This window comes from Anolis sagrei, chromosome 2 (genome assembly GCF_037176765.1).
Source record: "Anolis sagrei isolate rAnoSag1 chromosome 2, rAnoSag1.mat, whole genome shotgun sequence".
Classification (NCBI taxonomy): Eukaryota; Metazoa; Chordata; class Lepidosauria; order Squamata; family Dactyloidae; genus Anolis; species Anolis sagrei.
The window spans coordinates 245107128-245120331 of record NC_090022.1 but is presented as its reverse complement, the minus strand read 5'-3'; the positions used below and the strand labels follow the sequence as shown (position 1 = coordinate 245120331).

Below are 13204 nucleotides of genomic sequence, written 5' to 3'. Positions count from 1 at the left end.
TTAGATTTATTTTCATACAATTTTGTGCATCTTAGTCTTACAGATAGCTCTTAAATGTGAACCTTAACTTATTTGGAGATCTGTTTTAATATAAAGTCACTCCTCCACATTCGCTGGAGACCCCATGAAACAGGAAAAAGCACAAGTAAAACAAACAAACATTTTTTTAGCTGAGAGGACACTTTTCTAGGAATATCTAGGTCCTCCAGCACAACTCTGTAGTCAATTTTTAGCTGAAGTTGACCATAGAATCCTTGACAGTATAATCCTTCTGTTCTCCCTAGGAATCCTTTTGAAGTCCTCCAGTGCAACTTCTGGTGAAAATAGCCCATAGAGCTCCACTGAGAATGAGAACTGCTGGCACTGTACCACGTGTAGTGTTTTTCAGAAAAATTAAAAAAATCAGCTTTTGTCTCATCAGATGAGGAGAGCTTTCACCGCCTGTTCTTTTTCTCAACATTCCTTTTTGCAAAAGTCAAATATGGATTTATTTCAACAATGACTTCTTGCCGCCATTGTATAAACTCAGATTTGTGGCGCATCCAGCTGATAGTTGTGTCATGGAAGATTTCATTGTTTTCCACAGCAGATTTCTCTAGCTTCTTTAGAATTGTCATTGACTTCTTGGTTGCTAATACCCTTTTTACCTTGTCACTGAGCTCTGGTGGATTCTTTATGCTGTTAAGCAATACGTTTTCCATTTTGTAATAATTTATTTAATGGAGTTCCAAGAATTGTTCATAGTTGAGATTGTTTATAACTGACTCACAGTTGGTATTTCTGCACAACCTTGATTTCATCTTTTTCTTTGTAAGGCTGGTTGTGTTCTTTAACAAATACTGCAACCTCTCAAAAGGCAGTGACTTTAATTTGAGTTTTTATGGAACTGCACATGTTAAGCTACTACTTTGATTTCTGAGGCAGTAGGTTGCACCAGATCTTATTTAGGTTGCCAAAATTAAACAGATCAATACTTATGCTAGCGTATTTTATGTGCTTAACGTTTGTGCCACACTATAAAAAATATTTGGCAACTTCGTAGTGTTGATTATCCTGTTTTCATTATTAGTTAAATTCATTTCAGTTCCAGGTAATGCAACGGAATGTGAAAAAATCAAATGGAGATGAATACTTCCACAAGGCATTGAACTACTATTGGGCAGTATGGGAAATTAAATTATTGATGTAAATGTTGCTTTCCTGCATTTATTTATTTATTTATTTATTTATTTGATCACTTATTAACCGCCATTCTCAGCCCATTAGGGCGACTCATGGCGGTGTACAATACACGTAAAAGACAATTACAAAGAGGCCAATTACAACAACATATAAACTATACAACAATTACAGACTACACTAAAAATCCGCTTCGTCTCATAGTGGAATCATAACCAGTCTCATATTCCTTGTTCCATTCCAGTCTTCTTTACCACATAGTTGTAGCACTTAATTAAATGCCCTCTCGAACAGCCATGTCTTAAGGCTTTTTCGAAAGGACATGAGGGAGGGCGCCTGTCTGATGTCTGCAGGGAGAGTGTTCCACAGCCGGGGGGCCACCACCGAGAAGGCCCTCTCCCTCGTCCCCGCCAGCCGTGCCTGTGAGGCAGGCGGGATCGAGAGAAGGGCCTCCCCAGACGATCTCAAGGTCCTCGTGGGCTCATAGGCCAAGATGCGGTCCGAAAGGTATTTTGGGCCGGAACCGTTTAGGGCTTTGTAGGCCAAAACTAGCACCTTGAATTGGGTCCGGTAGCAAATCGGCAGCCAGTGGAGCTGGGACAACAAGGGCGTTGTGTGCTCCCTGCCACCCGCTCCAGTTAGTAAAATGGCTGCCGCGCGCTGAACCAGCTGAAGCTTCCGGGCCGTCTTCAAGGGCAGCCCCACGTAGAGAGCGTTGCAGTAGTCAAGGCGGGATGTGACAAGAGCGTGTACCACCGTGGCCAAGTCAGACTTCCCGAGATACGGGCGCAGCTGGCGCATGAGCCTGAGCTGTGCAAATGCTCCCCTGGTCACCGCTGAAACCTGGGGGTCCAGGCTCAACGATGAGTCCAGGGTCACACCCAAGCTGCGAACCTGCGCCTTCAAGGGGAGTGCGACCCCATCCAGCACAGGCTGTAACCCTATACCCCGTTCGGCCTTGCGACTGAATAGGAGTACCTCTGTCTTGTCTGGATTTAATTTCAGTTTGTTCGCCCTCATCCAGACCGTTACAGCGGCCAGGCACCGGTTCAGGACCTCGACAGCCTCCTTAGTAGCAGGTGGAAAGGAGTGACAGTAAAATAAGTAACAACATTTTGTGGGGGGGGGGGGGGGGGGAATCCGACCCTGGTTTGAAAGTATTATTTCTTGTTTAATTTTGTGGTACTTACTCCAGAAACTTCGTTTTTGTGGCTGACAGAAACTATGTTGAATTAGCTTGAATATGAGATATTCATTGAAAAGCTATAGCAAAATGTGCTGTAGGATGTCCTGCAAAAACAAAGTTTTTCCAGTTTAATAAACCTTTTCCATGTTTTTATGATAGAACTAAGTAGGAAATGACATTTATAACCCAGGAACAAAAGTAGTATTACATAGTGTAATCAGTGTAAATAATACAGACACATTTTTTTGTTTTTGTTGGAGTTGTAACCTGTTTGCTAAAATACTATATCAATTTAAACAAAATGAAATAATTGGAAATAATGTGTATGGTTCAGTTTCTTAAAAATAATGTAAGAGTCTGATGGATCTTTTGGAATGGGAGGTGTTACAAAATTGTGAGATTTAATCTCATTTTGGAATTATTTTCTTGATGGTATTATTTCTTTATTTTATAGGAGGTGCTGAAGCAGCTGCAAGGAAGCATTGAAGATGAGGCAATGGCATCTTCTGGTCAGATAGATTTACTGGAGCGTCTTAAAGGTAAAGTTGGAGGAAGGTTGTAAACTTGTTAAGTAAAATTGATCCCTCTAGAGAACTCCTTATGTGAAACCAGGGATGCTTAGTTATAAAACATTCAAGCCAGGGGAGTAAGGATATGGGCCATCTGCCACTTATTGGCCAAGGATGCAGCCATCATCACAGATCCTCGTGATGCTACTGGGAAACAGGATTCACCTTGTTTTCTGCAATTGTAGTGGGCTGTTGGGAGAGTGTTCCTTCTAGGAAATAAGGCATGTGTTTTCGGAACATCACTTTCCACATGGCAATTTCTGTTATTTTTGTGGTGACAGAAATTTTGGTAGTGGGATTTACATTGAGACAGTCATGATATTGCACATTACCTCTTTCAGCTTGAACAAAGCTGAAGTTCTTTTGCTGGGAAGAAAGTGATATAACATTTTATCACATCATATTTAAAATTTGATAGAATAGTGAAGGACATGGTTAAAGAGTGCACAGGGGTTCTGGGCCATAGATGTCTAGTTGTCTGTCTCTTTCTACATTAACAGTAAGTCCCACTGTCCATTTATTACAGTGAGAAAAAAATGTTTCATTTGTTTATTATCGAAATAAAAAGTAATGTAAGAAATTAAAGTATTAAAGGACTTCTTGCTAACATTTCTAAGCCCTAATTGATCCAACTCTCTGTTTCTGTTCAGAACTGAACTTGGACAGCAATAACTTTCCTGGAGTGAAGTTAAGGCCAAAGATATCTATGCGTTCATATGGAAGCAGGGAAGGATCGGTCTCTAGTCGATCAGGAGAATGCAGTCCTGTTCCCATGGGATCATATCCCAGAAGAGGCTTTATGAATGGAAGCAGAGAGAGCACTGGTTATTTAGAAGAATTAGAGAAAGAGAGGTAATATTTTTATCCTAGATATGTCTTATGCATCAGCTTAAGAACATATAACAAAATACACCTGGTTTCAAAAGAATTTTTCTCCCTTTGTTAGAGAGTGGAAAAGACAAAAAAATTGCTCAAGGACAAAGAGGACCTGAATGCCCTAAAGGCACCAGATCCTGTTGATTTTGGAAGTTAAGCAGGGTCAGCTTCTGATTAATACTTACCTAGATGAGAGACAATAGACATTAAGTCAGTGGTTCTCAACCTTGGGTCCCCAGATGTTTTTGGCCTACAACTCCCAGAAATCACAGCCAGTTTACCAGCTGTTAGGATTTCTGGAAATTGAAGGCCAAAAACATCTGGGGACCCCAGGTTGAGAACCACTGCATTGCTATAGGCAAAACTAATCTGCATAGTCTTCATCTAAGAAAATTATATGAAATCTGTGGTGTTGCAACAAGTCAGCAGGTGACCTGACAGCACATACATACACAAATGCTTACACAAATTTGGGGATGTATGTTTAAACTAAAGTTGCATTCTTGAAGATCTCTTCAGAAATTAGTTTAGATGCATGGCAGGAAGTGTGTGAGTCATAGTTGTGATCATTGATTTCCCTGTAGAACAACAGAATTCAACCCATGTTAGAGTTACTACTGGGTGAGTTTGCATGTGGTAGAAATACCATATATACTCATGTATAAGCTGAGAGCCAGTTTTGGGGCCAAAATTATGAACTTTAACATGACCTGTGGATAAGTTGAGGATCATTCTGCAGAGAAGGGAGAAAGCCAATGCCACTTGAAAGGGCCAGCCACCCAGCCGCTACCACCATTCCTTCCTTCCCCAGCATTAAAAATGCCAAAAGCAGCACCATGGCAGAGTGTTGAAGTTGTCAGTGCTTCTTTTCAGTTCCCCCTGGAATGGACTAAGCTCTTGTCTTTTGCCACTCTACTCAGAGAAGTGAATGATTCCTTTTTTTATAAGTGTTAAAATTCAGTATATACGTTGACCCATGGAAAATTCTACTCATGTTTTTCATCATTAATATCATTAATTTAATTGAGACTGTTTAGAAATATGTGTATGTTTTACAGCTGTCAGATTTTTTTTTTTATCTTAATTGAAAATATGAAGAGTTTCAACCAAAGGTAAGCATGCATGAACAACAGATCTATTCTTATGCAATACAGCATAAATCAGATTTCACCCAATTTAACCTTGTTTCCTTGATTTCATAAAGACAAACATATAAAACAACATGCCATCCACTATGTGTAGGGTGCTTTGATTCTCAGAACAGTATTTTCTGGTGTTTTTTGAGTGTTCAGAGAAGATGACAGGAATCAAATAAGGCTCAGTGCACTCTTTGCTCACACTCACAGCTTGGGATCCAAGCTGTGAGTTGTAAAAAATGGACAACATGTGGCATTTACTTGTTCTTTCTGCATTTCAGTAATAGCATCAGCCAAGAAGAGCTAGTCACAAAATGGTGACTTGGGTAGAATTTACAATGAATCTTGTGTATTGCAAACCTGGATATTTATATGTATGTATGCAAGTATAAACATCAGTAGAACTTAAATTTTACAATAGGCAGGCCAATTACAATAGTTCCTTCCCTTTCCCCCAGCAATGTCTGTGGTTTATATTCATTTATATTCATATTTAAGCTTATTCCTAATCACAAATAAATTGCTTAGGCTGCAGGTGTCCAAGCATTAATGTTCTGTTGAATTCAGAGGTGATTACTTCTGAATTAACATGTTTAGGATCACACTGTTAATTTATCATAATAAGGTAAAGGTAAAGGTTTTCCCCTGACATTAAGTCTAGTCATGTCCGACTCTGCGGATTGGTGCTCATCTCCATTTCTAAGCCAAAGAGCTGGCATTGTCCATAGACACCTTCAAGGTCATGTGGCCGGCATGACTGCATGGAGCGCCGTTACCTTCCCGCCGGAGCGGTACCCATTGATCTATTCACATTAGCATGTTTTCGAACTGCTAGGTTGGCGGGCTAATAGCGGGAGCTTATTCTGCTCACCGGATTTGAACCCGCAACCTTTCGATCAGCAAGTTCAGCACCTCAGTGTTTTAACCCACTGCGCCAAATGTATGTGTATCATATGCATACATTTAATACTTGGGAGATGGCAAGAATATACTTTTTGGCTTTAGGATTTTTCTCTCCCATTGTTCTAGAACCTAGGTCCTTTGTTGTTGTGTTTTTGCTTTTTTATATCCCAGTATATCCCTGTTAATGTTGGCATGTAAGATTTGGCTTCTTGTTTAGTGTGTTCAGCCTGTCAGAGTCACCTGATGTATATCTGTTCGAATAATTAATAAACTATGTTTAATATCTTTGAAAAGTCTGTACTGAAGATATAATATAAAACCAATAAAATATAAGTCTATACTGAATTTAGCTTCTCAGTACTTCTACATTTTAGTGGATAGCTGTTTAGAGAGAATTTTTATAGACACAGACAAGTTGAGTTGAAGGGGCCAAAAGAACAATTATAATTCAGTACGCTGCCAGTGCAAGTATCTGTAGGTACAGCATCTTTGTGTAGTGGCCATTCAACCTCTGTTTACAGACTTCTAGCAATGGTGAGTTCACCACCCTTGGTGATACTCTGTTCCACTGCCAAACAGTTTTTACTATCAGGAAATTCTTCTTAATCTTTCTAGTGATTTTCATCCATCAGCCTGGAATCTGTATCTCGGAACAGAAGAAAACTAACTTGCTCCAACTTTCACATGACACTCTATAAAGTTTAAATATTTAAAGCTGTCTTTCATATTACTTCACAGTCTTCTTTTCTCAACAGCACAAATATTGGGTACAAGAGTGGACAACAAACAGCCAACAGAGAACTCCATTTTTATCCTTGTTCTGCTGCTCTGGCTGCCAGTCCCTGACCCTTTGTGCTCCTTAACCACCAGCAAATCTTCTTTCTGGTCCTTCTGTTCCAGAATTCTGATAGAATGCGAGATGTAACCAGTGTTCCAGACCTAGTTACTCCCTAGTTCTTTTAACTAGTTGGTTAAAAGTAGCTTTGTTGTTTAACTGGGGATGGTACTTATTGGGACAAGAAATAAATGCCCATCCTTAAACAAAGACTCTCACTATAGCAAAAGGAAGAATCAACCAAATCATCAAATTTCTGTCCAGCCCCAAATAATATCACCCATTCACTCTTGCAGTGTCAAACCAAGATTATAAATGTGATTCCAAAGCAGGCAGCAAGAAAAATACTGCTTCCAGCTTCATTTCCTCATCTGGAACCACAGGAAGGCTAGTCTTTCCCATAACAGCTCTCCTGAATAACAACAGTATGAGGGGGTTGCTTTACACACGTTTAGGACAAAACACAGGATTTCCTCACAGTCAACAGCTATTGAGACAAAGGGCTATATATTCAGTACCAGCAACGGACATCTGCTTGGCCATTTCCTCTATATTTGTCTTAGTTCCATAAGAAGGGTGGGGGCAGTGAAATTTCAGTCATTCTGAATCTGAAGCATCCACTAACCACATAAATAATGTTTCAAGAGAAAATCAAAATGGAATCAACTCTAACAAGAAGAGTTTGTGGCGCACATAAATCTTGCAGATATATACCTGTGTGTCAATATCAAAGAATCCCACTAGAAACAACTTCAAATACCATTTCAAAGAAGAGTGGGTGTGAAGAGATAAGATAAGACCCTACATGGTTGATATTGCTTAACTGGCCAAGATAGTCACAAGATGCAGCGGCCTCTGGTGTCAGAATAGCTATGCTATTAATTTTTTCCAGGAAGCAAGATATTCAAGCCACTGACAGAAAAGTTAGAGCCCCATCAATGGGCCTATGTGAGAAAACTGCAGTTTGGAAACAGGAACAAGTGCCCTATAGGAGCCTTGACAAAATGGGCTGCCCTTTGAGTCCCACTAAATCCAGTCAGTCAGAAGATCAAAAGGCACTTTTATAAATGTGATGCCTAATGACTGCCATTGCAACTGAACATGCCACTCTAAGATCACTAAGGATTGCTCAAGATGACATGTTACTGTATGGTCAGGTCCTCTGTCTTCAGTTGGAAATCTTCCAGTTAACTGAAGTTAACTGAAGTTATTTTGTTGACACGAATAGAATATACAAAAGTGATTGTGAAAACCTTGTTGATGTTCTGGATACATCAGGATATAATGCATGATCATTTCTAATGTAATCAAAGAGAAAAATATATGACCAACGGTATGAGTAAAACATGTGCTTGTATATCATTAAAAGGAAAATCTCATTATGAAATAGTGTTTTGGGGTGCAAAAGGAGTAAGTGTACATCCTGTCACCACCTGAAAAGGTTTCATAAAAAGCATGGCACTTCTTAACTCTCAGATGGTATGCTGTTTTCTGACTTCAGACCTCAAGTAGATTCTGACAGCTCCAGTAGGTAAACTGAGTCCATGACAAAGCACGCCTTTGGTACATGCTGCGGACTAGTTCCAGGATCCGCCCATGGATACCTAAATCTACATATGCCCATTATATACAATGGCATAGTAAAGTGGTGTCCTTTACATGAAATAGCAAAAATTAAAGTTTACTTTTTTAAATAAATATTTTCAAGTAATGAATTGTTGAATCCATGGGTGCAGCATCTGTGGATACAGAGGACCAACTGTATGTGTTACGTTTGGTTATTCTCAAGACGATATTTCTCATTGCACCACCTTTGTGCACTGAGTCTTGGAATTCAAAGCACTATTTAAACAACATTGAGGTGGTTCTTGTTTTAGCTCCTCATTTGCACTCAAAGTGAATTCCTTGTTCCACAGGCTAAATAAAATTTGCTGTTTTATTTTTGAGAAAAAAACAATTTGTTCTAAAGAATTGAGCTGGCATAAATGTATATTGTGCTCATTTTTAACAGGATATAATAACAGAGCATCCCGAATTTGTTGAATCCCTTAAAACCAAAGGACTAGAGACTCAAATATAATTGGCCAAAAAGCATGTTTTTTAAGAGTAGGTGGAGCAGGCAGTAACCACATATTACCTGTTACTATGTTGAAAGTAACCATGACTTGTATTTGCTACAGCTTACAAAGATTAGACATTTGGCTATGATCCCTTATCTGGAGCCAACACACTGATTACTGAGTTTGCAGGCCTCTCCTCTCAAATAGAGTAAATTAGCATTGCTGAATGTGAGTGAATGCAGTCTTCCATTCACACCTCAGGACTCCTTTTTAGGATGTTGGATATTAAAACACTCCCTCCTTCCTAAATTGGACTTGGCCCGATCCTCCAAAATCTAGTCAAGGATGTGTGGCAAAACATTCAACATTATAGTATAATGTTGTTATGAAATCAAAACCCCCACAGTTTCAGATCCAGCCTTCTATTAGTTCAATCTGAAGCCATAGCTGTGGGTAATACAATAAAAGCAAAAGGGCAGGAATGCTGTTAACAAGGATAGAAAATCAATTCAGTGGGCTCCCCTATATGTACTAGGACCAGAGAAAGAACATTCCCACCTGGGTCCCTTACTATTATTCATGTTGTTGTGTTTTCAACTCATGGCAGTCCCTGGGCAAATCTACTTCAGGGCTTTCTTGGCAAGATTTGTTCAGGGTGGTTTCCTTTTTCTGAGGCTGAGAGAGTGTGACTTACCCAGGATTACCCAGTGGGTTCCCATACTTGACCTGTGATTTGAAGCCTAGTCTCTAGAGTGGCAGTCCAGCACTCACACCATTACACCACTCTGGCTCTCAGTCCCATCACTAAGAGATCTCCAGTGCCTGGCCTGTAGTATAGCTGTGCAGTTTTCTGGGCTACCAGTAGCTGCAGTAAAGAGAGGTGGCTTGCCTACCTCCTCCAATGCTCTCAGGCAGAGTGCAAAGGAAGTACTAAAACAATGGACTAGAAGGATGAGCTTTCAGGGTGTTGTCTTGCAGGTTTTCTTTTTCTGTTTGCAAAAGGTATTCTCCATTCATCTTTCTGATATCCTCTTTTCCAATCACTTTCAATATAAAACCTACTCAAATACCTGAATGGCATGGCATACTGTTTGGAATGCTTTTTTGGATATACTATTTTCTAGGAAAGAGAGATCGCGTTGCAGTAAAAACAAAGGTCATCACCTTAAAAGCTAACAAATATACTTTAATATATATAGTCATGGTGACCAGCCCACATATAAATATGCCTTATTTTCTTCTCTCTCTTTTGGACTGGACCCCCCCCCCCCCTATTTTTTAATTATTGGACAGGGAAAGATGAATGTAAATATTTCCTCCTTATGACAGTGTGAGCTGTGTCTCTGCCCTTCATAAATATTTCACTGTGTGGGACTAAGGGGATAGTCTGGACACACAAATTGCTTTGCATGCTAAATGGAGTTTTGAAATACAGTATGTTCTTTTCACAGCCCACTCCTGTGCTACATTGCTTTTAAAGTTCCCCTGAGTTAAAAAAAAACAAAAAAACAGCAACTGTCATATGGCATAAAGAACACAAAATATATAATGAGATACCTTTGAAAAGAGTCCCAAGTCTAAACATGAAATTAATTTGTTTCATGTACACCTTGTACAGATGAATACAATCTTTTTGAATAATTTTGTGAATTAAACAAAGTTTGTGTATGCATATATAACGCCATCTGAGAACAAAGGTAGCACTATCTCAACCACCCATGTGAATTTTGAAATTCCAGATAAGTGATACTGAACCTATACTTGTAAAGCACTAATTACCCAGAAATAAGAGACCAATTCCCATTGTGCCTTCAAGTTGCCTGTCAACTTATGGGGATTCCATTAATCTCATAGGGTTTCCTCAGGCAAAGAATGCCTTGGCCAAAAAGAAATGGTTTTTCTAGTTTCTTTATTGCTTATTGCACCTGGTGTTCAACCTAAATACTCTAAGGGCAACAAATTCCATTTGGAAACAAAGCAAAATCATTCTCTGGTTCATACTTGGAGGGAAGCTAGCCAATGAATTCCAAGTGGGGTGGGCTATATTTCACAGGAAGGAATTGACAAAATCATCTTTGAGTATTTCTTGCCTAAGAAAGTCCTGTCAACTTAAAGGGATTGCCATAAGTTGACAGGTAATTTGTAGACACACGTATACACCTACCTGGTATTCACTGGCACCCTGCTGTCAAAGTACTCACCAGAATTGACCCTGCTTATTTTCCAGGGTCATACGGAATCTCGTGTCTTTAGGGTATTTAAACCTAATATTATTATAAAGAATAAATAAAATTTAAAATGATTAACATTGAAGATGTGTGCCCTTTTACAGCATTTAAACTGATTCTGATTTAACTAAGAGAGTTGATTTTTATTTTCACAGTGTTCTTGCATAGAAAGACACTAATGGTATTGTTCCTTCAGTTTTCTCTGCAGTAGAAAATTCTTAAATATATCTGGTTGGAAATGCATAGTTGTGGCATGGCATCTATTTTTCTTTTCTTTCTGGATGTAGAAATTGAGTGATGTGTAGAATGTTTTGTTACCAATAACCATCAGGTCAGGAGTCAGGAAAGGACTCTTGGAGAGCTGAACCATATTTCAAATGCATAAGCTGAACGAGTGAAAAAATTATGACTTAAGTTCTCACAGCTAATGCACTATGATTGTGTTTTGTTCATATAGATCTCTCTTGCTTGCTGAGCTTGAAAAGGAAGAAAAAGAAAAAGACTGGTATTATGCACAACTTCAGAATCTAACTAAGAGGATAGATAGTCTTCCCCTTACTGAAAACGTAAGTAATAATAGTATCAGCATTCTATCTCATACAAGTATTGTTTTCGGAATCTCTGCTTTGCCGTCTTTTTAAAATGCTTTATCTTTTATGCAAAGGAACACACAGACTTCCTGTGAATTGTTTAAAAATAAAAACTCATATAGCTCTACCAGCTAAAACAGTGTTTCTCAACCTTCCTCATTCTGTGACCCCTTAATACAGTTCCTCATGTTGTGGTGATCCCCAACCATAACATTATTGTCATTGCTACTTCATAACTCTGATTTTGCTACTGTTATGAATCGTAATGTAAATATCTGATGTTCAGGGTGCATTTTCATTCACTGGACCAAATTTGGCACAGACACCCCCGATATGCCCAAATTTGAATACTGTTGGGGTTGGGGAGATTTTGTCATTTGGGAGATGTAGTTGCTGGGATTTATAGTTCACCTACAAACAAAGAGCATTTTGAACTCCACCAACGATGGAATTGAACCAAACTTGGCACACAGAACTCCCATGACCAACAGAATACTAGAAGAGTTTGGTGAGCATTGACCTTGAGTTTTGGCATTATAGTTCACCTACATCCAGAGAGCACTGTAGACTCAAACAATTATGGGTCTGGACCAAACTTGGTGGAGGTTGCGGGAAATAGACCATTTGGGAATTGTAGCTGCTGGGATTTATAGTACACCTTCAATCAAATAGCACTCTGAACCCCACCAATGATAGAATTGGGCCAAACTTCCCACACAGAACCCCCATGCCTTGAAGGGACTCATTAGCGGGACGCACCCTCCAGCCTCGCACGCTCTCCCTCACCCATGCATGTGCATCAAACTGCCATGCTCTGAGCATGCCTGCTGTCCCCTCCCCACTTGGAGCCTCAGAAACAGCCCTCTTGTTGGCTGAGAGGCCAGCCAATCATAGCGGAGGAGTACTTTTGGTGGGAGGATTCGTAGTCTTGTTTCCAAAAAGGAAGAGAAAGCAGAACCCCTCTGCCAAAGGGGTTCCTAAGACCATCAGAAATATAAGTTTTCTGTTCGTCTTTGGTGACCCCTCTGAAACCCCCTCACGACCCCCTCCCCCAGCTCTCGACTCCCACATTGAGAAACACTGAATTAGAGCTAATTTACATTAGAATATGCATATAAAAGTAATAATAATAATAATTTTATTTCTTGCCTACTTCTCCTCATGGCTTGAGGCATTGTTAAAACACATAATCATTTAAAAACACTTTGTAGAATGCACATATTAAAACATATTTCCATAAAATGCACATTGAAATACACAAAACAAAAATTAGACATAAAATGGAAGTTTAAAATTTGTCATTAAACCTTTCTGAGTAGTACTACACTATTTGACCCATTCCCATCCATCTATTCCACATAGGAAGTTCTTTCCAGCCATACACAATACATAATTACCAGTTCTTTGGTAATACTTATGTTTTCTTAAAATAACATTGCTTCTCAGATTTATCTATCAAGAAGTTGAAGATCCAGAATAGTATTGAATCTGAAGAATTCCAATTTTAGAGTATACCAAACTGGGCTATGCCTAATGTTTATAAATTTCAAAGCTGATTGCTCTACATACATGCATCTTTTAAAAAAAATAGGATGTGACTTATGGACCGCTATGTAAAAGATGCTAATCTTGATTTTTATAA

The 13204-nt window shown here is 39.2% G+C and overlaps 1 protein-coding gene across 5 annotated transcripts in view; it reads left to right on the top strand.

Annotated features, from left to right (window-relative positions):
* APC (APC regulator of WNT signaling pathway) overlaps positions 1–13204 on the top strand; it is an 88055-nt gene that overhangs the window by 45048 nt on the left and 29803 nt on the right. For all 5 annotated transcript variants that reach the window (XM_060761897.2, XM_060761899.2, XM_060761900.2 and 2 more), the window contains 3 exons: positions 2820–2904; positions 3585–3786; positions 11430–11538. In XM_060761897.2, coding sequence (XP_060617880.2) covers positions 2820–2904; positions 3585–3786; positions 11430–11538 — 396 coding nt within the window. The remainder of the gene's footprint in view (positions 1–2819; positions 2905–3584; positions 3787–11429; positions 11539–13204) is intronic.